Source organism: Canis lupus, chromosome 9, assembly GCF_048164855.1.
Source record: "Canis lupus baileyi chromosome 9, mCanLup2.hap1, whole genome shotgun sequence".
Classification (NCBI taxonomy): Eukaryota; Metazoa; Chordata; class Mammalia; order Carnivora; family Canidae; genus Canis; species Canis lupus.
Window position 1 is genome coordinate 2,512,928 of NC_132846.1, and position 25,289 is coordinate 2,538,216.

Genomic DNA, 25,289 nt, shown 5'->3' on the forward strand with positions numbered 1-25,289 from the left:
TAATACTCGTGCTATGTTTCCAGATGCCTTCTGATCAGATTTGGCCAATGAAAGGCTCTAGAAGGAGGTAAGAACAAGGGAAGGGGAGAAGGTCTAGATAGTTCTTCCTAGTTTTCTTCCCACTTTACTGATGCAGTCTGATGATAGCTTTGAGCCTCCTACACTATGCCTCTTGCAGGGTGGCCCCCAGTCCATTTCAGCTTTGACTGGGCTTAGATGATGCTATTACCTATCTACTATCTCTCTATTGATCGATCAATCTATCTATCTATTTATCCATCCCCTATTTATTTGCATTACACCTCAAATCAAAGGAACTGTAAGAGTGCCCTCCCATTGCTAATTTCTGGATATTTTAGTATCATTTTTGGTTCCTTTAACTTGGTCCATTGCTCTGCAAATAATCCCCTTATAGAGGCTCTTCAGGTGAAACACTTGAGTGGAATTATGTTTCCAGCCAGGACTGTAACTGACACAGTATTTGCTGGAAATGTCCCTGGATAATAGACTGGATTCTGGGACTGAGTTGCTCACATATTTAAGGAATGCCCATATGACCTCTATGCTAAGTTGCTATTGTGATACTGGTAATCCACAGCAAGCAAGGGCATAACAATGACTCAAATTATTACTGGTGTATAGCATGGGGTAGCATGTCTGTGGGGGACAACACTTTACATGTCAAATACACTACACATGATCAAATGGGGTGGCTATACATGACAACAATAACAATTATGGTTTTTCCAAAGACTACAAGGTGGTATGACTTTTATGGAAGAACTTACAAAAACAATCTATTTATGACCTTGAATATTCAACTAAAGGCCACAGTAGAAAATTCGGCAGCTGTGTGAGGAGAAAAGAACCTCACTCCATACAACACACAAAAATAGAAATTTCACATAGACCTATATACCAAATCTAAAACAAGCTCCTAGAAGATAACAGGAAAATACCTTCATAACTTTGGGATAGCCAAGATTTCTCAAATAGGATATAAGAAGGAATACTAAACATACAAGCAAAGATTGACAAAATGAACTTTAAAAAAATGAATAGTTCTGCTCCTCACAGGATGCCATAAAGAGAATAGAAAAGACAAGCCATTGGATGGAAAGAGATGTTTGCAAGTTATGTTTCTAAAAGAGGACTCACATCCATAATACATTAAAAACTCATAGAAATCAATAAAAAAAGAGTCATTCCAATAAAAACTTGACTAAAATGAGACTTGACAGTATACCTGGTGGGCTCAATTGATTGACTGCTTGCCTTCAGCTCAGGTCATGATCCCAGAGTCCCGGGATTGAGTCCTGCATTGGGCTCCCTACTCAGCGGGGAGTCTGCTTCTGCCCGTCACCCCACTGAACTGTACACTTAAACATGGCTAAAATGCTAAATTTCATGCTGGGTATATTTTACCACAAAAATAAGTGGCAAAATAAAATGTGTGGGAAATATCAGAAAGGGAGACAGAACATAAAGACTGCTAACTCTGGGAAACGAACTAGGGGTGGTAGAAGGGGAGGAGGGCGGGGGGTGGGAGTGAATGGGTGACGGGCACTGGGTGTTATTCTGTATGTTAGTAAATTGAACACCAATAAAAAAATAAATTAAAAAAATAAAAATAAAATAAAATAAAATAAAATAAAATTCTTATACGGTTTTAGCCCACAAAAAAAAAAATAAAAATAAAAAATAAAAATTACCAGCAGCAATCAAGAAAGGAAAGAGAACAATATGCCAAAACATGCAAAAACACGCACTGAGGAAAGAAAGAGAAAATTTTGATGTAATAGGTCACAGTGCTCTACACCCAGTCCTTTGAGGTCATATTAAGAAAAGGAAGAGGGACTTCTCAGAAACGTGCAGAGAGAGAGAGAAGAAGTTGACAGAGAGTTAACAAGAGAGAAGTTGACAGAGGAGGAAATGGTACTCAGAGGGCAAAAATCAAGCCCTCTTGAGGGTAGCCAGGTTTACTACCTTCCAAGACATTGTATTGAGAAAACAAGTCCAGAGGCTACCTCAATAAGGTGAAGCAAGCAGGTCTCAAGGGTATGTTAGAATACCTAGAGTACACTAGAGCAAATAGAAGGTCTGACTAGGGCTACACGCACTTTAATGATGAACTAGGGAAAATGAAAGGAAGAGCAGAGATAGAAAGAAGAGAAGACATGAAGAAGGAAAAAGAGTAAAGAGGAAGCCTCAGGAGGAGCAGAGGGAAAAGGGAAAGAAAAGGAAAAGAAGGCACTAGCAGCATATAAAAGATGTAAAGAATCCAGTTGAGACAAAGTCTATCCCAAGAGGAGGTAAATTTTCCCCCATATTTTTCATTAAAGGACCTTAATAAATTAATAGACTCCACAGAACACGACCTCAAAAACCTAAAAATTGTATAACAAAACAAAGTGAGAACGCAGATCACAGAGACACAGACACAGACATAAATAGAGAAGTGTGTTCCTTCATCTTTCCAGGCTTTGAGATGGGTTAACAAAGTGTCAACTGAGTTGGAAAAGACTGGGCATTGGTCAACAAGGTCAATCAATACACACTGTTTCTTTTGCCGGACAAATAAACTGAGAGAAGCTATGTAGGCTTGACCACCGAGATCCCAGAATTAATGTGGATGGAGAGCCATGCACCATTTACACAATGCCACCTCCTACAAGCCGTGTGTGATTCTGTTTGTATTAGTTGCATTTGTACAAGCAGGCTAACATGACCTGCTGCCGTCAGTGCTGTGAATGTTAAGCAAGATGGTGTTTGTAACATGCTCAGCACAAACACAGCTCAGTAAACAGGAGTGACTATTGTCTTGTGGGGAAGTAAAACCTCACAGAAGCTGTAAATGGGAGCATAGCATGGTGTTTCAGGGTCCCCTCTTGAGGACCTCAAGCCCTCTTGAGGGCTTTCATAGGATCCTAAAACCCCGTCACCCCCCAAAGATTCTGGGAAGACAGTAGAGAGCACCAGGAACCTGTCTCCTCACCTGGACGACAGTTGCATTGGCAGAATGTCTCTGATGTTAATTATTTTGGAATTCTGGGGTCTATTGGAGGCTTGTAACCTCTGGAGGAAGGTGTGGATGTGGACAGTATGGCCTGTAGCAGGAGCTGCCTCTCCTCCACTTGAGCCTCCCGGTAGGCAGCTGTGCACATATTCCCGGAGCCAGGGTGGGCAAAAAAGACCCTGTCCTCCAAATATTGGGAATCTGCATTCTGATCTTTTCATGATAAAAACACTCCACAAAGAATAAAAGATGACCTCAAAAAAAAAAAAAAAAGGAGATGACCTCGACATAATAAAAGCCATATATGAGAAATCCATAGTGAACTATGATATACTCAATGGTAGAAGACTGAAAGCTTTTCCTTTAGGATCAAGAATGAGGCAAAGTGGTCTGCTTTCATCACTTCTGTTCAACCTAGTAGTACTAGGAGTTCTAGCCAGCACAAGTAGGCAAGAAAAAAAATAAAAGGCATACATATCACAAAGGGAGAAGCAAAATCACCTCTACTCACAGTGATATGATTCTATATGTAGCAGCCCTAATGGTCCTACAAAAAAGTTGTTAGAATACGTGAATTCAGAGAAGTGGCATGCTATAAAATCAATACACAGAAATCAGTTGTGTTTCAATACAATCACAATGAATAATCAGAAAAGGAAATTAGGAAAACAATTCCGTTTATAACATCATCCAAAAAATACTTAGAATTAACGTAACCAAGGAGATTTAAGGCAGCCCATGAAAATGTTTGATAAGGGATTAATATCCAGAATAGAGAGCTTCTACAACTTAGTAATAATAATAATAATAATAATAATAATAATAAACCTCAAGCAATCTGATTAATAAGTTGGCAAGTGACTTGAATAGAGGTTTCTCCCAAGAAGATATACAAATGGCTAATATGCACAAGAAAAGATGCTTAACATTAAGGAAAACACAAATCAAAACAATGAGATACTACTTCACACTCATTAGGATGACAACTATGAAGAAAAACACAAAGGGTTACAAAAGGATAGGAGAGGGTGACTGACTGAGTTGTGGGCATTAAGGAGGGCACACGATGAGATGAGCACTGGGTAGTATACTATAAGTTGGCAAATAGAGTTTAAATAAAATTTTAAAAATAAAAATTTGACTATTAAAATTTTTTTAAAAGTTTGAGCACCCACTGTTGACTCCCATGTATTACTGGGAGCAAGTGGGTGTCTATGGAATGGGATTTGGCCCTTCTAATAGAACTATAAATGCATTTACATCCTAACCCAGCAATTTCATTTTTTAGGAATATACTCTGGAAATATTCATCTAAGTCCATATAAAAATAATATGTATATGAGTACGCATTCTGGAATAATTTCTAATTGCAAAATACTGATAATAATCTAAATGTACATATACAGAGAGGAGGCTAGTTTAATAAATTGTTTTATATCCACCCAGCGGGGGAGAAAAAACAAACAACCCAAAAACCAAAACCAGAAAATAACAAGTGTTCGCAAGGATGTAGAGAAATTAGAACTCTTTTATTCTGGCAGTGAGAATGTAAAATGGTACAGCTACCGTGGAAAAGGAGAAATGCAATTTCTCAAAAAATTAAAAATAGAACTACCATATGATTCAGGAATTCCACATCTGGGTATCTGCCCAAAAGAGTTTAGAGCAGAGTTTCAAAGAGATATTTGTACACCTATGTAGCTAAAACATGGAAGCAACACAAATGTCCCTTAATGGATGAATAGATAAGCAAGATGCGGTATATACATATATATACATACATACAATGGAATGTTATTTAGCTTTACAAATGAAGGCAATCTTGACACATGCTACAACATGGATGAACCCTAAGGACGTGATGCTAAGTGAAATAACGTGGTCACCAAAGGACAAATCCTGGATGATTCCTCTTATATGAGGGACCTAGAGCAGTCAAAATCATAGAGTCCCTCTTATATGAGGGACCTAGAGCAGTCAAAATCATAGACTGGTGGTAACGGGGGCTGTGGGAAGGGGGGAAATGAGGATTTATTTTTTTTAAGGTATATAGCATTTAAGTTTTACAAGATGGGAAGAGTTCTGGAGACGGGGGTGCTCATGGCTGCAGGAATTTTGAATGCACTGAACCACCAATATTTAATAATCATACTTAATCATGAGTAAGATGGTCAACTTTGTTATGTGTATTTTACCACAATAAAAATAACTTTTAGGGGCCCCTGGGTAGCTCAGTGGTCAGGTGTCTCCCTTTGGCTCAGGTCGTGACCCTGGGGTCCTGGGATCAAGTTCTGCAACAGGCTCCCCGCAGGGAGCCTGCTTCTCTCTCTATGTCTCTGCCTCTATCTCTGTGTCTCTCACAAATAAATACACAAAATCTTAAAAAATAATAAACTTTAAAAAATCTGTCACCCCTAATAGGTTTGAGACCTTAAGATTAGTTGATTAATACGACAGGTTTTTTGTTTGTTTTTTCATAGATCTTCGAATCCCTGCTCACATGTAGTTCTTCTATGAATAAAAGTGAATTTCTCACCTGCCTTTGTCAGGTAGACATTTCCACTTTGGGAAACAAAAGTAATGTCTGAAGTATAAAAGCTATGGTAAGTATTCTTTATGATATCATCATGAAAGTCAGCTAATAATTCGAAAGTGTTGCCGCCGTCGATTGAAAGCCATATCTGAGGGAACAAACAGACGATGTTTCATTAAGGGGCTGCCCCCCAATGGTCACCGTTACCCTGTCTGCACATTATAAGCTCCCTACTCAGCGAAGCCCCAGCGCAGGGCCCCTCGGAAACTTCCACACCCATCAGGTGCCTGCAGGTGCACAGACTCCTTACCCACCCAGTCAACGACCTGTGTAGCTTCTTCCTGGGGTTTGGACGAGGCGCACGTGGCAGAGTCGCAGGTCTACAGTGTGCATGATGAATGCATAAAAGAACAGAGTTATCCCATCAGCTCCCAAGTGGGGTCCCCTTGATCATGAAAGGATGAAGTGCTGGGTGTGACTGGCTGGGAAGGGAGGAGCTTACCTCCTACTGACATGAGGCTTTCTGTTCTAAGCCTCTGGCAAGTATGTCTGTGAGCCTGTGTTGGTGGTAATGCTCACTGACACTTGCCACAGCGTGTCCCAAGACCTGAGTCAATCTCCAGATCTACTCCACCCCAGAAGAAGTCTCTCTATTCCCCTCCTCTTTCCCCTAAGAGTTGCTTGAAGATAAATCGGATCCTGTATTGGATGAATCCTGCTTCCTTGGGACCTCTTTTAATGGCCTAAATCTTAGTCAAACAAAGATTCCGGGTTTTTAAGGTTCTTTTTAAAAAATGAATTTTAATGACAAGTTAGATCTGAAAATTAGCTTCTCATACATTTAAAACATTATAAGTTGCCACTGCAGTTTCTTTGACCACCATCCAAATCATTTTCTTTTACACCTTATCTTATATAACTGTGGTCTTTTCTGTCCTTTCCTAGAGGTAACTAACGACTGTTATATTTTAAAATCCTATATTTATATCTATACGTATATTTTTTTCTATAACTACGTCTTTCTGTATCTGAGTGCCATATTAGCTTCAGATTAGTTTTAACCTTGTCCTGGATTACATGTTTAGGACGTGCGTATTACACAGAGTATTTACTAAACCACATATGAAGATTTCTATCACTCAGAAATTAGTGCTCACTGCTGGTGTAGCATGATCTATACCCCCCCATGGGTATACATATCCTATGTAGACATGTCCTATGTATACATCCTGTGACTATAGGATATGAGGACTCCAATATTACTCTGGCTTTGGCTCCTGCAAATGTTACTACTGAGCATGGTGGTGGGTGGGTCGGTGGGTGAGGAAAGGCATTTTGAACAATATACTCAAAACAGCATCATATTGTACCTATTGTTCTCTAAGTTACATTTGCCACTCAACAAAACATCTCAGATCATTTCATATTAGCTCATGTGGATCTTCACGATCTTCTCTAGTGCTGCATGGTATCCAATATGATGGCTACACCACACTGGAGATATTCTGTTTTCCTACCAGAGGACACTTAAAGGTCGGATCAAAATGTAAGCTGTTAACAGACAATATGGCAAGGAGCATTCATTTATCTGTCTTTCTGTTACTAATGTTAAAGTGTGTTTGTAGAGCAGATACTGAAAAACTGAGTTACCGGGTCAGAGGCTATCAAAATATAAAACTTGTATGATTTTTCAATTTCACTGAACCACCTTATAGTCCCACTAGCATTGTATTCCAAAACCTCACAAATCATCAAAAATTTACTTCAGATTTTTACTGATTACCTGAATGAAAACAATGGCATCTCATCACACTCTTTCCCATTCTAAATTATTGATCCCTGTACAGCTCACTTTTATCTTTCTTATGTTATTGCATAGTATAATGAACATGTGTGAACTGACATCCCAACCCAGAAATTAGCATGTTGCTAGTACTTTGCATTTTCTTCCTTCTCTCCAATCCTATTATACTGCATCTTCCCTCAGAGATGTCCAATATTCTGAAATGAAATTTGCATTTTTCACTCCCTTGGTTTTTGCTTTCTTTTCAGTTTTAGCAATATATGTGTATGCAGGTTTAGGTGATAAATTGCTTGAGTTTATTCTTTTGGCTATTTATAAAAAGATACCATCCATATATTGTCTTCTAAGACTGACTTTTCCTCCTCTTAATATTACTTACTTATAGTCATACGTGTTGCATATAGCTCAGCTCATTTGCTTTTATATTGCTGTATAATAGTTTATTATGTGAATCAACTGCAATTTATCTATTCTCCTATTCATGGGCATCTGGATCATTTTCAGGTATTTAATGCTATGACTAATAGTGCCATGATGAAGATTTCAAAATGTTTCCTCATATTTGTGTTTCCCTTGCCAAAAAAAGTGGAATTGGTGAGACAGAGCACATGCAACCACTGTAATTTACAGGATAATAATGCCAAATTGCTTTCCAAAATAATTTGTAGTCATTTATGCTCCCATAAGCAATGGATGAGAGATCTGATTGATCCATATCCTCTTCAACATCTCCTGTTGACATGATGGTGGAGGCTTCAACCTTCCTTCTGTTAATATGGTGTGTTACATTTATTAATTTTCATGTGTTGAACCATCACTGCATTCCAGAATTAAATCCTACTTGGTCACAGTATAAGTAATCCCTTCAATGTACTCTTTAATTTAGTTTGCTAGTATCTTGTTGAAGAGTTTTGCATAAATGTTCTTCAGGGATATTGATTTCTAGTATTCTTATAGTATCCTTATCTGGCTCTGGTATTAAGGTAACACTGGCCTCGAGAGTGACCTAGGAAATATTCCTTCCTCTTCGATTTTTGGTTGAGAGTTTGAGGAGGATTGGTGTTCATTCTTTAAATATCTGAAACAATTCAATCAATAAAGCCACCTGGCCCTGGGATTTCCTTTGCTGGAAGGTACTCAATTATACAAATTTCTATTCAAGACCTTTGCCAGTTTATTAATCAGAGTGCCTTTCTTTTAATTGCTGAGCTGTAGAAGTTCTCTGGATATTAATCTCTTATTCAATCTCATGACTAGTTTTTGGTCTGTTCAGATTTTCTATTTCTTCATGATTTACTATTGGTAGTTTATGTATTTCTAGTGTGTTAGCATATAATTTTTCATAATCCCACAATCCTTCTTATTTCTGTGGTATCGGTTGTAATGTCCTCTTTAATTTTTTATTTTAGTTGACTCTTCTCTTTTTTCTTAGTTATTGTAGCTAAGGGTTTATCAACTTTGTTGAACATTCCAAGAACCAATTCTTAGTGTTGTTGATTTTTTTCTATTATTTCTGTATTCTCTATTGCATTTATCTCTGCTCTAGTCTATTATTTCCTTCCATCTGCTAACTTTGGGTTTGATTTTTTTTCTTCTTTTTATAGTTTCCTAAATTGGAAAGTTAGGTTGTTGATTTGAGATTTTTCTTCCTTATTAACATGTGTGTCTATAACTATAACCTCCACTGTTGGTACTGCTATTGCTGCCTCCCATAAATTTGGTGTGTTTTGTTTTTATTTTAATTTTCTTAACATATTTTCTAGTTTCCCTTCTGACTACTTCTTTGACTCATTTGTTGTTTAAAAACTTAATTTCCATATACTTGTGGATTTTCCAGTTTTCTTTCCGCTATTGATTTCTAGTTTCATTTCATTGTGATTAGAAAAGACATTTTGTATAATTTTAGTCACTTTAAATGTGCTGAGACTAGTTTTGTGGCCTCACTTATGTTCTATCCTAAAGAATGCTCTGTGTGTATTTGAGGAATATTTGTATTTTACTCTTGTTGCGTGGAGTCATCTGATCATGTGTATTAGGTCTAATGGTTTACAATGTGGTTCATGTCTTTTATGTCCTTATTTATCTTTCATCTGGTTTTTCCATCCATTATTGAAAGTGGGGAAATTAAGGCTTTTATTGTTGTGTTGCTGTTTCTCTCTTTGATTTTTTTAAAGGATTTTATTTATTTATTCCTGAGGGACACACAGAGAGAGGCAGTGACTCAGGCAGAGGGAGAAGCAGGCTCGCTGCAGGGAGCCTGATGTGAGACTGGATCCCAGGACCCTGGGATCATGACCTGAGCAGACACTCAGTGGCTAAGCTACCCAGATGCCCCGCTTTGATTCTTTTAAAGTTTGCTTCATATATTAGGAGCTCTGATGTTTGGTACATGAACATTTTTAATTGTTATATCTTCTTGGTGAGTTGACCTTTTATTATCATATAATGACCTTTTTTGTCTCCTATAATACTTTTTGACTTATAGTTTATTCTTTATGATACTAGTATAGACAGCCCTGCTCTCTTTTGGTTACCATTTGCCTGGAATGTTCTTTTCAATCCTTTCCCTTTCAGCTTATGTGTGTGCTTGGATCTAAAGAGAATTTCTTGTAGACCATACGTAGTTGCATCCTGGGTTTTTTTGTTGTTATTTTTTGTTTTTATGCATTGAGCTTATTTTTATCTTTTGATTGGGGAATTTAATATATATACATCTAAAGTAATTACTGATAGGGAAGGACTCACTATTACCATTTTGTTTATTTTTGTGTGTCCTGTGGCTTTCTGTCCCTCCTCCTTTCTTCTCTTATTGCTCGCCTTATCATTTCATCTATCATTTGCAGTGACATTTTTTGATTCCCTTATTGTCTTGTGCATATATTCTCTATATATTTTCTTTGTGGTAACCATTGCAATAACATAAAACATCTTGGAGCACCTGGGTGGCTCAAAATGTAAGAATCTTTAAAATTTAAAATTTTAATTTTGTTTAATTTTACTTTAAATTTAATTTTAATTAATTTAATCTAAAATTAACATAAAATCAATTTAATTTTATTTAAAATTTAAAAATCTTAGTTATAATATTCTTTTAAATTTGATGACAATTTAACTTCATTGCATGTAAAATGTCCTCTTAAACAGCTCTACCTCCTACTTTATGTTCCTGAAGTTACAAATTACATCTTTTTATATATACTCATTACATAGATTTATAGTTTTTAGAAACATCGGGGTGCAGGTGTTCCGGCAGCGTTTCATTGCATCTGTATCGTTGGGGTAAATCCCCAACAGTGCAATTGCTGGGTCGTAGGGCAGGTCTATTTTTAACTCTTTGAGGAGCCTCCACACAGTTTTCCAGAGTGGCTGCACCAGTTCACATTCCCACCAACAGTGGGAGGGTTCCCTTTTCTCTGCATCCTCTCCAACATTTGTGGTTTCCTGCCTTGTTAATTTTCCCCATTCTCACTGGTGTGAGGTGGTATCTCATTGTGGTTTTGATGTGTATTTCCCTGATGGCAAGTGATGCAGAGCATTTTCTCATGTGCGTGTTGGCCATGTCTATGTCTTCCTCTGTGAGATTTCTCTTCATGTCTTTTGCCCATTTCATGATCGGATTGTTTGTTTCTTTGGTGTTGAGTTTAATAAGTTCTTTATAGATCTTGGAAACTAGCCCTTTATCTGATACGTCATTTGCAAATATCTTCTCCCATTCTGTAGGTTGTCTTTGAGTTTTGTTGACTGTATCCTTTGCTGTGCAAAAGCTTCTTATCTTGATGAAGTCCCAATAGTTCATTTTTGCTTTTGTTTCTTTTGCCTTCCTGGATGTATCTTGCAAGAAGTTACTGTGGCCAATTTCAAAAACGGTGTTGCCTGTGTTCTCCTCTAGGATTTTCTAGCAGCAGTGTCCACAATAGGCAAACTGTGGAAGGAGCCTCGGTGTCCATCAAAAGATGAATGGATAAAGAAGATGTGGTCTATGTATACAATGGAATATTCCTCAGCCATTAGAAATGACAAATACCCACCATTTGCTTCAACGTGGATGGGACTGGAGGGTATTATGCTGAGTGAAATGAGTCAATTGGAGAAGGACAAGCATTGTATGTTCTCATTCATTTGGGGAATATAAATAATAGTGAAAGGGAATACAAGGGAAGGGAGAAGAAATGTGTGGGAAATATCAGAAAGGGAGACAGAACATGAAGACTCCTAACTCTGGGAAACAAACTAGGGGTGGTGGAAGGGGAGGAGGGCAGGGGGTGGGAGTGAATGGGTGATGGGCACTGAGGGGGACACTTGATGGGATGATCATTGGGTGTTATTCTGTATGTTGGCAAATTGAACACCAATAAAAAATAAATTATTTAAAAAAAGATTTATAGTTTTTAAAAGTGGTCTTCTCATTTAAATTCTATACAAGCATTAAAAGTGAATTTATGCACCAAAATCACATGAATACAAGTCACTAAATTTGTTCACATATTTATGTTATTGGAAAACTATTTTCATGTGACTTCATGTTGCTGTCTGGTATCCTTTATTTTTACCTCGAAGGAATCTCTCCAGCTTTTTTTTCCCCCCTAAGAACAGGTCTAGTTGTAATGAACTTCCTCAGCTTTAGTTTATCTGGGAAAATCTTAATTTCTCCTTCAATTTTGAATGACAGCCAAAAATAGTATTTGTGATTGACAGTTTTTTTTTTCTTTCCACATTTTGAATATTTTATCTCACTCTCTTTTGGCTTGCAAGGGTTCTATTGAACAATTCAATGATAATCTTAAGGAAGTTCTCTTGTATGTAGTAGGTCACTTTCCTCTCATGACTTTTAAGATTCTCTTTGTCTTCAATGTTTAACATTTTGATTTTGTGTTGGTCTTTTGGGATATATTCTGATCAGAATTCTTAAAGCTTCTTTAATTTGTATACCTGTTTCTTTCCTCAGATGTGGGAATTTCCAGCCATTATTTCCTTTTCTTTTAAGTATTTTTTTAAAAGGTTTTGTTTATTTATTCAGGAGAGACACACAGAGAGAGAGGCAGAGACACAGGCAGAGGGAGAAACAGGCTCCATGCAGGGAGCCCAATGCGAGACTCGATCCCAGGACTCCAGGATCATGCCCTGGGCCAAAGGCAGGCGCCAAACCACTGAGCTACCCAGGGATCCCTCAGCCATTATTTCTTTGAATAAGCTCTCTCTACCCCTTTTCTCTCTCTTCTCCTTCTATTACTCCTATATTGCATAGAAATGTCTGTTTGATAGTCCTTACAAATCCCTGAGGCTTTCTTCACTTTTCTTTCATTCTTTTTCACTTTTTGTTCTCTGATTTGATGATTTCAAACAGCTTCTCTCCAAGTTTGCTCATTTTTCTGTTTGAGCATGTCTGCTGTTCACCCCCTCTAGTGAGTATTTCAGTTCAGTTATTGCATGTTTCAGCTCCAGAACTTCTGCTTGACATTTTTATAATCTTTACTTTTTTATATTCTCCATTAGTTCATGATTTTCTTGATTTTTTTTTTAGTAATTTATCCATGTTCTCTTCTAGTGCATTGAGCATCTTTATGACAGTTGTTTAAAATTTTTTGTCAGTCAGCTCATAGCTCTGCATTTCTTTAGGGTCATTTTCTAGGGATTTAGTCTGTTCCTTTGGTGGGCCATGTTTCCCTGTTTCTTTGGCATGCCTTGTCATGCTGTTATTTTGAGATGTGGGCATTTGATTACACACCACTTCTCCCAGTGTTTATGGACTGGCTTCACACAGACCCTTACCAATCAGACAAGCTAGAGGATCTAGGACTTCTCAAATGTCTTCTAAGGATGTGTTTTCTCTGGCTTGTGCTGTGTTTTTCATTGTCTCAAATTGCCTAAGCAGTTTATCCCTCTCCTTCCAGACACCCATAAGCTCTTGCTGACCCTGGCATGTGCATATAGAACTACAGCTCTAAAGTGCTGTACTGATCATATCTGTTTTCAAGTTTCTGAACAAGGCTACCAATTCCATCAGTACTCTGAGTCAGATGACAGTCAATTCCCCAGTCCAGCCAGAATGTTGGACACACAGTTAATTATTTTGGTTCTATCCTGAGGGAGGATCTCTGGTGCAGGAGGTTTCCTCCAAGTTATGCTGCATTAAATCAGATAGGAGGAGAGGTGTGGATGGATATGGAAAATAATGCACATTTTCCAACCCCTTTTATTGGAATCTCTTTGGCTTTAAGTTGGTCTGGATGCTGTAGCTTCTCAAATGGATTCCAGAGTTCTTGCAAAGGTATTCTGGTCTGCAAGTTATTATATTGGCATCTCTGGGAGAAAGGGAGGGTCTGAAGGTTCCTGCTCCACCCTCTTGCCAACATAACTCCCCTCATTTTGGCAGTTTCCAAACAAGTCCTGTCAGTGCTCTGGGTTAGGCAAGTTGGAGACTAGTCCCTTGAGCAGTCCTCAGAAGAGCCAGAGTGTTGCATGCAAGGTCCATTCTTTTGTTTCTATCACAAGGGAGGATCCCTTGAGTGTTAGGTTTCTTCTTCATTGTGCTACACCATGGTGGTTGGGGGTGGCGCACAGATGAGCAAATTTTCCTACCCCTGTTGTTAGAATCCCTTTTGGTTTTATTTTGGTTTGGGCGCTGTAGCTAATCAAATGGTCTCTAGAGCTCTTGCAAAGGCACTCTGATATGTATACTGTTGCTGACTCAATGTGTCTGTGGGAGAACAAGGGCCTAAAGCTTCTTAATCTGCCATCCTGTATACCCAGAATTATTTTTAAGGAAAGTGATGCAATTTTTTTAATGGTTACTTTTTTTTAAGTTTTGTTTTAAAATGCTTTCCCTACCCTGATTTCAGAAAGATATTCACTTATGTTTTCCTTTAAAAGTTTTTATAATTAAATTATGATTCCATCAAGAGTTGGACTTGATGTATGTTGCAGTGTAGATATGTATTTCAACATTGTCCATATGTAACCAATACTTATCTCATTTTGAGCAATCTCTCATTTTTTCTCTCAGAAGGGTTAAACAATTCTTGGCCTCTATCAACATTGGTGGGGGCTATTCGTGGACTTTCTATTTCCATTGGTCAATTTGTTTGTTCCTGGATCAAAACCACATTATCATGATTACTGCAACATTTAAAAAAGTGTGACTATCTGTCAGTGCAAATCTCTCATCCTTATTCTTCTTTAGAAGTGTCCTGCTTATTCTTGGCCTTTTGCTTTTCCATATATGCTCTTTTTATTTTCTTTAAATTTTTTTTAAACTGAGGTAGAACTGACATATACCATATAGGCTTTAGAATTAACTTGAACTCCACAACAAGCCTTGAGATTTTGATTAAGGTTGTATTAGATCTACAGATTATTTTGAGGAAGAAATTATGTTTTAAGATAAATTTTCCTGTCCACAAGTATGTTTATATCCATTTATTTATAAAGTCTTAAATGTCTTTTAATAAAGTTTATAATTTTATACACATTACATCTTGGAAATCTTAGATTTATTCTTATTAATAGTTTTTTTAAAGATACTATTTTTAAGTAATCTCTACACCCAATGTGAGACTTGAACTCACAATCAAGAGTCACATATTCCACTGACTAAGCCAGCCAGGTGCCACACTTTATAGGTGTTTTGCGTGTCATTTTGCTTTGTTTTTGCTATTATAAATAGTGTCATAAAAATTATGCTTTCAAATTTGTTCATCATGTGCAGAAATGAAAATGCCTTGCCCTTCCATCTTGTTAAATTCTTCTGCTTCTTTTAATAATTTGTAAGTATCTTTTAAGTTTTCTATATGGACAATCATATCTTTTGCAAGTAAACACTCTGTTTACTACTTTTTAATATTCATTCTTTGATTTCTAAATTTTTTTAATTTGTCTTAATGCATTCCCTTCTATACACTCTTTTACTTCTTAATAATTCCTTGGTAAAACTCCAACTGTGGTTAAATACAACTCTCTATCTTCTCCAATATGTGTGGACCCCCAAAACTGAACACAGCCAAGAACATTCCATAATGCTGAATTGGTTACACTTGGAATTCATAAGCACAAAGCATAAGCAATCATACTGACTTCCCTTAGTCAATCCACTCTCCCACCCTGCCCCTAGGCAACAATTTCACTCTGTTCTCTCTTTACTTGAACCCCTGACACTCCTCCATCCTCATCATAAATAACTTTGACTTTTGTTGAGAAAATAAGAGATAAATTCCCACACCCTCCCATTACTATATCTACCCACTTATCAGCTCTGGAACCCAAAAACTCACCCTTCTTCCTGTTAGTATAGGGGCTCCTAAGACCAACCTGTCTTCTACTTCATAGATTGCATCTCTTCTCACCTACTGAGAAATATCACTCCAGCAATTCTTCCCTTCTCTCTCTCCTGCATCATCAGTTTTTCTCTCTCTACTGAATAATTCCCATTAGCACAGCCTAATTCCTTCTGTCCCTCACTCTTCTCTTGATCTCCTTTCCTCCTGCTACCATTGCTGCATTTCTCTGCTCTACTTTTCACCAAACCTTTGCAAAAGATTTGTTTGTATTCACTGTCACTAATTCGTCTCCTCTCTTTCTCTCTTTGCCAGGCCTCCTACTTCCCTGATTATCAGAATGACTCTGTTCTTTACCTGTTGTATAAGCCACTCAGCAGAGTTAAATAAGTGAATGATTTATACCTATACTAGAGCATGAAATTTCATGTGTACATACCTGGTTACCGTAGGCATACAAAAAATGGCTTCGTGGATGGAATACCATTCCAACAGGAGAAGAGAATGAAGAAGGAAAAATGAAAAGTGGAAATTTTGGTTTTAATCCTGGTTTGTTGTCTTTTAGTACAGACACAGAGGCAGTGGTGATTTTCTAATAATAGATAAGCAAACCATGAACAAATCAGAAGAATATTATCATTAATATTACTAGACTATGTTACAATTTGTGTTTCCTGTTACTCAGGTTTTGATAGGGAGACATCCATTAAAATAACATAGAACTGGAGGGATTAGCAACCATCACCTGTCATTTCCCTGCCTTATGGGTCCATTTTATAGATGTTAAACATGAAATTTAGGAGATTAAATAATTGGTCCAAGCTTCTATAATAAATGGCATGGGAAGGTTTATTATAGAACTATTCCTGAACTCAAAAGACAGATTCCAATGAGCATGCTTACAACTGTCATGGCAAACTACCTTTTAAAAATGTGGTTGTCTGGGGGGTGGGGCCTGGGTGATTCAGTTGGTTAAGTGTCTGCCTTCCACTCAGGTCATGATCTTGGGGTCTTGGATTGAGCCCCATGTTGGGCTTCCTGCTCAGCTCAGTGGGGACACTGCTTCTCCCTCTACCACTCCCTCCTGCTTGTGTTCTCTCTCTCTCTCTCAAATAAATAAATAAATAAATAAATAAATAAATAAATAAATAAATAAAATCTTTAAAAAATAAAAAAATAAAGTGTGGATGCCTGGACTGCATTCCTATTCTATTAGACCATGATATTGTAGGGGGTCAGAACATGTACCCCAAAATATGCCATGGTGGTATAGAGATTATTTTAAGCTGTAGACATTTTAAATTCAACAGATGTGGGGGAAAAAAGCCTTCTCTGACTAAAAGCAGGAATTTCTGGGAAATAAGGCTATTATTTTTTTAAAGATTTTATTTATTTATTCATGAGAGACAGAGAGAGAGAGAGAAGCAGAGACACAGGCAGAGGGAGAAGCAGGCTCCATGCAGGGAGCCCGACGTGGGACTCCATCCTGGGACTCCAGGATCACATAAGGCTACTATTAATTCCTCTTCAGAACAGATGACTCCCAGAAGGGAGAATGCAAATAAAGCCTACTCCAAATCCCTGCTCCAGGGTTGTTTTATGGCCCTGATGAGACAGAAAAACCACTTATACCTGTATAAACAAACATTATCATAAACTGTCTTATCTCCTATTTGTTCTCGTCTTAACCCATTATCTTCCCACTTGTTTTCCCTTGCATACCTTTCTCACTTGCCACCCTAAACTATTAAGATGATATATAAGCCCCAAATTTTAATGATTTTCAAGTTTCTCATCACTGATTTTCACACACATGTGTGTACACGACATGCATAAATCGTTTTATCTTCTCCTATTAATCTGTCTCTTATCAGTTTTATTTGCAGGGCCCCAATCACTGAACGTAAGTGGATAGAGGAAAACTATTTTTTTCTACCCTAGAATGATTAGAGTAGGGCTAGGATCAATTTTTTTTTTTTTTTTTTTGCTCAATTAAACTAACCATCTTATGGAACCTTAACTTTATATAGACCAAATTCAGTTTATATTCTCTTGGAGAATAAGCAAAGAAGAATCTCTATGCAAAGAGCATCATATTTTCCATTTTCATCAAACTGAATCACCAGCAGGGGCAAGAAATCCCTAAAGTGCCTTAAACTATATTATTAACCACAAATAGTTTTGCTGTAGCTAATTTTATCAACTTCTACTGCCAAAGATAGCAAGAACTTGGACATAAATTTTGCTAAGGTAACTTTTCATTCTTGCATCATCAAGAGCCATCACCCCAGGGCTGTAAGGCTTACCTGGTTGGAGAAGAGGTAGATTCCCGCACTGTGCTCTTGGTCAACAAGAAACGTTACCACAATTGAAGGAATAGATTTCATTCCTTTTAAAATATGAGGTAAGCAAGGTAACCATTGAGTAAATGGTTCTTTGGTATAAAAACAAGAGCTTGACTACAAAAAAAGAGAAAGGAAAAGTTAATGCCTTTTTAAAAATGTAAGTTTTTAAAATTTTTATTTATTTATTCATGAGACAGAGGCGGGGTGGGGGGAGGCAGAGACACTAGCAGAGGGAAAAGCAGGCTCCATGCAGGGAGCTGGATGTGGAACTCGATCCCGGGACCTTGGGGTCACCCTCTGAGCCAAAAGCAGACGTGCTTAACTGCCAAGCCACTCGGGCGTCCCCTAAAAATGTAAGTTCTAACCAGTTAAGCAAATAAGCTAGTGAACTACTGTGTTGTCCTGACCAACCACAATAGCAGTGATAAACCTTTGATGTCTGTGCTTCTCTTCTGGGGACGTGGGTCTAGGAAAACACTGCGAAGCCTCTCTTTCTGGTCTGGGCTGTTTTTCTAGAACTTCTGTGTAGGTCCAGATTTAATGTAACTAGGTAACTGTCGTTGAACCCAAGTAGAGGTGCAACTGGGTACAAAGAGGGATGAAATCTCTCAGCCTGTAGAATTTCCATCTTTTAGGTAAATAACAAATCATGAAACAATCTAAGAAATAAAATTTCTTACCTTTTAAACTATTTAATTCTGGAGAACCTGGGGGGCTCAATCTGTTAAGCATCTGCCGTTGGCTCAGGTTATGATGCCACAGTCCTGGGATTGAGCCCCTGGGTCGGGCTCCCTGCTCATCAGGGTAGTCTGCTTCTCCCTCTGCCTCTCCCCTACCACTTGTACTCTTTCCCTCGCTCACTGTCTCTCAAATACATAAAAATCTTTAAAAAATAAAATATTTAATACCATACCTCACTTAGAGTCCTGTTTCTCTCAAAGGTGATAGTAACATAATCAACTATAAAATATAAAGGTACAGGAATTACAAGCATTACCTATAGTTCTAAATGTATCATTAAGTCACACAATTTTTTAAAAACACAATATTTTTTTTGCACTTACAACAGAGCATGCCTATTGTCTCAGATTTAATATGTTCCCCCTCAGTGTTAGGCCACTGACGTATGTAGAACAAGCTTACCTTTCTATTTTATTCTATTTTAATTTTATGTCATTTTATTTAATCATTATAAGCAACCACGTTGAAAAAAGCCTGTCGTATCTCTTCTAAATTTACCTTCAAAGTGTTCTCTGTTCGCAAAACATCTTTCATTATACCACAGTTTTCCTTTGATGTAGTCAACCTACACAAATGAATGAAGATACAAAAAATATCATATAGAGAAGAGGTAGACTTGAGATACATAAAATTGAAGAAACTGACTTAAAAATTCAGAAGTGTGACAGCTTAGGTGTGAGAGGTAAATAAAAGGAGGAAAATTATAGGCCAACAAAAGAAAAGGTGGTAGAACAAGGGCAAGGGGCAAGAATATGCATCTTGAACCAAGCCCATGTGAAAGGAGTAAAAAGAAAGAAACTTCACATGACTTGGCCTCTATTAGTGACAGAAGCTGTAGTTGTTCAGTATAGGACTCATTCTGGAGTTACCAGATGCTGTCATGATGGGTCACATGTCCCTTGTTGCTCCAGGAGTCTCTGCAGAAGCCTGATGGCAGCAAGAAGCAGAAGGGGAGGGAAAAAAAGCCACAAAAATACAGGTCTTGAAAAAAAAAATTAGTCATAAGAGAGAAGCTTCCAAGATAGTGAGTATATGTTGGATTTGAATTACGTGTGAGAGTTTGAAGGTGGTTTTATTATAGCAAGACTGTCATGTTCAAAGTCCTACTGAGACAAGAGGAAGACCTTGCACTTTATAGGCCAGCAAGAAAGTCTTTATAACCTGTGCATTGAAAGTCTTTTTTTTTTTAAGATTTATTTATTTATGATACACATAGAATGAGAGAGAGAGAAGCAGAGACACAGGAGGAGGGAGAAGCAGGCTCCATGCCAGGAGCCCGACGTGGGACTCGATCCCGGGACTCCAGGATCACACCCTGGGCCAAAGGCAGGTGCTAAACCGCTGAGCCACCCAGGGATCCCCTGAAAGTCTTTTAAATAGATGTTCTAAAATAGATTGTGGTGAGGGTTGCACAGCTGTGTACGAGGGGTCACTGAATTGCACTTTAAATGGGTGAATTTTGTGCTATGTGAATTATATCTCAAATAAAACTGCCAAACAAACAAAACAGCATTTCCAAATGTAATGGACAATTTATTTGAATGGTGCAGTATCTTCAAGCTAAGATGTTATATTGAATGGACCTTTAGAGTTCTCATATAAACACTCAGGTTTGCAGTGTACCATAATTATCCTTATAGTATTGAGGCAATTATCTAGACTTTTTATTGGGTCTTGACTTATTCCTTTTCTTTCTCTTTAGGGTCCTTGTTTTTTTCCTACCTGGAAGCAAACCGGTGAAAATCTCGTGAAGATTCTTAAGCATAATTTACGCTGACCAGCCTGGCCTCATTCCAAGGATGAGCTCAGGATGCAGAGATTAGTTAGGAATGAACACATGATCCAAGTGAGGTTAATGAGTGGGCCCAGACCTCAAGGGAAAGAGAGAGTTCATTCTTTTTTGGGACCACTAAACTGATTACATCAAACCCTGGCACACCTGTTCCTACTAACAATTGGAGAAAACCAACTGAGAATGAAGCTAATCTAGAGGAAAGCTGGCCCCACGGTGGAGAAAACAGAGTCCTATGAGACATCTATCGGGCACTACATGCAGTCATGTCTGGAAGCCAGAGCCATCTCCACCTTGAATTTCTACTTAAATGAGCCACTAGCATTTGCCTTCAGAAGGTTTGGATGATCCGTGTAAGGGAGAGAATCTGTTTTTCTAAGCTTCTACTTTGTGTCATGAACCATGCGGAGGTTGTTCTTATGTGATATGACTTTACCCCACACTTTACCCCACAGGTAGGTATTTTATGCCTGTTTTAAAATGAAGAAATAGGTCCAGAGGGTGATAGGGCACTGGTTCAAAGTTCACTGTGATATGGCTTCTAAGCCAGTTCGAGATGTGGCTCCCAGCTGTTTTCCATTTATTTGAACCCTGATTCCACAGATACTTACTGAGACCCCCTATCTGCAAGGCAGCCTGGTAACCTATTTGCATACAATGGCAAGTAAGACAGGCCTTGACATGAAACCTCAAGTCTTGGGCAGCTGGCCGGGGGGCCACTCAGACAGAAGAGGTGGTGAGTGGTAGCAAGGAGTGTTGAAAGCCTTGAGATTGCATAGACAGGGCACCGTGGTGGTCAGGGAGAGATTTCTGAAGGATGAGGAGAAATTATCCAGGTGGAATTGAAAGGAGGAGGAGGGAAGGCCCGCTGAGAGGATAAAACACTTTGTATAATGGAGTCGAGGTGCTGGAAGCGCTGTCTCGTCTCCCAGAAGGCGGGTGTTTAGGATGGTTGGAAAGGGCAGCTTGTGGTGACACAGACAGAACACTGCCGAAAAAGGCAAGGACAGCGCTGACTGGGAAGCTTCTGCATGTCTCACAAGAGTCCGAATTTCATCCTGAAAGAACTGACCTGAAATTCCCGTTTTATCCACTGAGCAGATTTGGGTGGCTGGCTGATAGATTCTGCCTCGTGATAAGTTCCCAATTTAGGGCTTTCATGCTTCTTATTACCTCTTTCTGGACGTCCTTTGTCAAAACCATTCCTAGAGGTCATCTGGGTTTCTATCTAAATGTCACCTCCCTGGAAGGCCTGTGAGAATCACCCTGTTTAAAATACAGTATGACCTCTTCTTCCCTCCCATTTCTCTTGCCTGCTTTCACAGCCACAAGCCCGAATTACAATCTGCAGCCACGTTATGCCCTTGTTTACACACAGTATGCCCTTGTTACATAGTCTATCTCCTTCAGCAGAGTGGTAGGCCGCAGGAGGCCAGGGCCTTCGTCTTCTCGTTCCACAGGTAGAATCCCGCGTGTTGAATCAAGCATGGCTCAGCCGATATTTGTTGAACGAACAAACAAATGAATAAATCATCAAGTATTAACTCCTTCAGCTTCCTGCCCAGAGAGCCACATATATTCCATTCCTACCATCTTTCCTTCAATCATTATATAAAAAAAAAAGGTCTTATGGAAAGGTAAACCCCTATACTTTTAAGAATAAGTTAACATGTTTCCTTTTCTCCTCTGCCACACTACTTAGCTACTTTGGGGACACTTGTTCCCCACACACACACCCCCTGTCCATCATCACTACCAAAAACCCTTGAGTTCTGTCAAGATAGTTTAGCTCAAGAAGATTTATTACAGTATCCTTGCAAATAGTAAAAACTTCGATGAAGGACAATTTGCATAATATTTATTCATTCTGTATTTATTCATTGATCTGTCAATTCTGTCCAAGTTCTAGAAACGTATTCTACCCATATACTTGGACTACAGACCTGCCACATACAAAATTATTAATGGCAACTTTGTTCATAATAGCAAAAGATTACAAAACTACCCAAGTATCCCTCAATGTGGGACAGTTTAAGTGAACTCTGGGAAGTCCACACAAAAAATACTTACAGCTATAAAGAAAGAAGGGGGAAAGGCCATTCTCCATTTACCAATATGGAATTCCACCCCGATCAAATATTGCTAAGTGAAAACAACATGTGTACCTATTTTAAAATATAGTATAAGATGTCCAAGAGTTTCACTGCATCTGTATCTTTGGGGTAAATCCCCAGCAGTGCAATTGCTGGGTCGTAGGGCAGGTCTATTTTTAACTCTTTGAGGAACCTCCACACAGTTTTCCAGAGTGGCTGCACCAGCTCACATTCCCACCAACAGTGCAGGAGGGTTCCCCTTTCTCCACATCCTCTCCAACATTTGTTGTTTCCTGCCTTGTTAATTTTTCACCATTCTCACTGGTGTAAGGTGGTATCTCATTATAGTTTTGATGTGTATTTCTCTGATGGCAAGTGATGCGGAGCATTTTCTCATGTGCGTGTTGGCCATGTCTATGTCCTCTTTGGAGAAATTTCTGTTCATGTCTTTTGCCCATTTCATGATTGGATTATTTGTTTCTTTGCTGTTGAGTTTAATAAGTTCTTTATAGATCTTGGAAACTAGCCCTTTATCTGATATGTCATTTGCAAATATCTTCTCCCATTCTGTAGGTTGTCTTTTTAGTTATATTGACTGTTTCATTTGCTGTACAGAAGCTTTGTATCTTGATTAAGTCCCCATAGTTGTTTTTGCTTTTGTTTCCCTTGCCTTCATAGATGTATCTTGCAAGAAGCTGCTGTGGCCAAGTTCAAAAAGGGTGTTGCCCCCAAAGATACAGATGCAGTGAAAGACCAGGACACCTGCACCCCAATGTTTATAGCAGCAATCTCCACAGTAGCCAAACTGTGGAAGGAGCCTCAGTGTCCATTGACAGATAAATGGATAAAGAAGATGTGGCCTATATATACAATGGAATATTACTCAGCCATCAGAAAGGACGAATACCCACCATTTGCTTCGACGTGGATGGAACTGGAGGGTATTATGCTGAGTGAAGTAAGTCAATCAGAGAAGAACAATCATTATATGGTTTCACTCATACGGGGACTATAAGAAATAGTGGAAGGGATTATAAGGGAAAAGAGAGAAAATGAGTGCGAAAAATCAGAGAGGGTGACAAAACATGAGAGACTCCTAACTCTGGGAAACGAACAAGGGGTAGTGGAAAGGGAGATGGGTGGGGGGATGGGGTGACTGGGTGACGGGCACTGAGGGGGGCACTTGACATGATGAGCACTGAGTGTTATACTATATGTTGGCAAATCGAACTCCAATAAAAACAAATAAAAAATAAAAATAAAATATGGTGTAAGAAAGTGAGGACAATTTATATTTATAATTATTTAAATATGCATTTAAAAAATCACTGAAAAGATTTAAAAAGATGTAGGGGATGGCAAGGAGTGGGAAGAGTATATACAAAGAAGCAAGTGAGATTTCTCAATATAAATCTTTATATGACTTTTTTGTTTGTTTGTTTTTAACATGGGGAATGTATTACTATTTGAAAATAATAATAATTTTTAGGCATTGAAAATCCTAATTTCCCTTGCAACATATTCTTTGTTTTAAGGTTGTCTAGCACTCTGCTTTGATCTACATAGAAAATGTAGATATTAGATAAAATGAGAGAAACCATCGCTCATCGCTGTTTCCTCATCTCTGTCTCCCTAATATCTGTGCTCACTGGTTTATTTTGTCGAAGTTCTTTCTTGAGCATTTTCCTTGCATGGGATAACTGGGTGATGTATTCCCTGAGCTCTTTCTCAATCTGAAAGAAGTATGATCTCTTGGCTGGGAATAGGATTTTTGGACGTTGGCCCCTTTGTAGATGTGGATTTCACTATTTTCCAGCTTCTACTGTGTAAAAGTGAAATCTAATACCAGTGACGTGTATTTGCTTTTGTTCCTTCTGTTTGGAAACTTGTAATATTTCCCCCTTCACCTTCAAATTCAGAAATATTATTAGGACATGCCTATGCATACATCTTTTTCAATTCTTCCAGGATCTAGTGGGCCTTTTCAATAGATAGCCTTGGATCTTTCTCAATTTCTGCGTAATCCTCTATTATTCATGTTACTATTGCCTGTCTTCTATTTATTTTTTTTTATTCCTTCCAAAAAATTTCTCACCTCATCCCTGGATTGAAATTCTCAAAGACTTATCTTTGCCCCCAATGATTTTTACTCATCTTCCTTAGATGGTTTGAGTTTTTTCCTCTTCATCTTCTATACCACTTATTTGCATGTAAACAGTGGCTATTCTTTCAATGTATTCCATTTTTAATTGCAATTGGTGGTATTTAGTTGCAGAAAGTATTCTTATGTGGCACTTGAAACCCTAAGCTAATAGATGTTAGTGGTCTTTTTTTTCTCGCTAATATTTCCATGACACTAATGGTAGCCATATAAGAGGCGCTCATTGGATCATTGTCACATGAGTTGGTGAATCAAGTTTTGTTGTTCTTGTTGAGTTGTGTTGCTTCTTCATTGGCAACTCTGGTGTATGTTCTGATTCTAGTGCTCTTATGCTTTCAGGATGTTGGCTCAGATGTGTTTTCAAGGGAGTGCTCAGGTCTGGTTTAGGGAGCACTTCAGATTGTGGTGATATCAGAATGACAGAAGGCCAAGTGGCCTCTCCACCTCTGGGCTGCCATTTCCCCTTCACCTCAGAACCAGAAAGAGGATTCCTTGCTTTGGTCTCCTTCAGCTTGCTCACCTTGGCTGCAGAGA

The 25,289-nt window shown here is 38.3% G+C and overlaps 1 protein-coding gene across 4 annotated transcripts in view; it reads right to left on the bottom strand.

Moving 5' to 3' along the window:
- The window catches only part of CATSPERB (cation channel sperm associated auxiliary subunit beta), a 146,176-nt gene that overhangs the window by 72,839 nt on the left and 48,048 nt on the right, over window positions 1–25,289 (bottom strand). For all 4 annotated transcript variants that reach the window (XR_012036267.1, XM_072837788.1, XM_072837786.1 and 1 more), the window contains exons 11-15: window positions 19,208–19,274; window positions 18,882–18,928; window positions 17,930–18,082; window positions 16,063–16,215; window positions 5,553–5,697 (exon numbers count right to left, since the gene is read on the bottom strand). Coding sequence is in view for 3 of the 4 variants with exons in the window: in XM_072837788.1 (XP_072693889.1) it covers window positions 5,553–5,697; window positions 16,063–16,215; window positions 17,930–18,082; window positions 18,882–18,928; window positions 19,208–19,274 (565 nt within the window). In the remaining variant the exon portion in view is untranslated. The remainder of the gene's footprint in view (window positions 1–5,552; window positions 5,698–16,062; window positions 16,216–17,929; window positions 18,083–18,881; window positions 18,929–19,207; window positions 19,275–25,289) is intronic.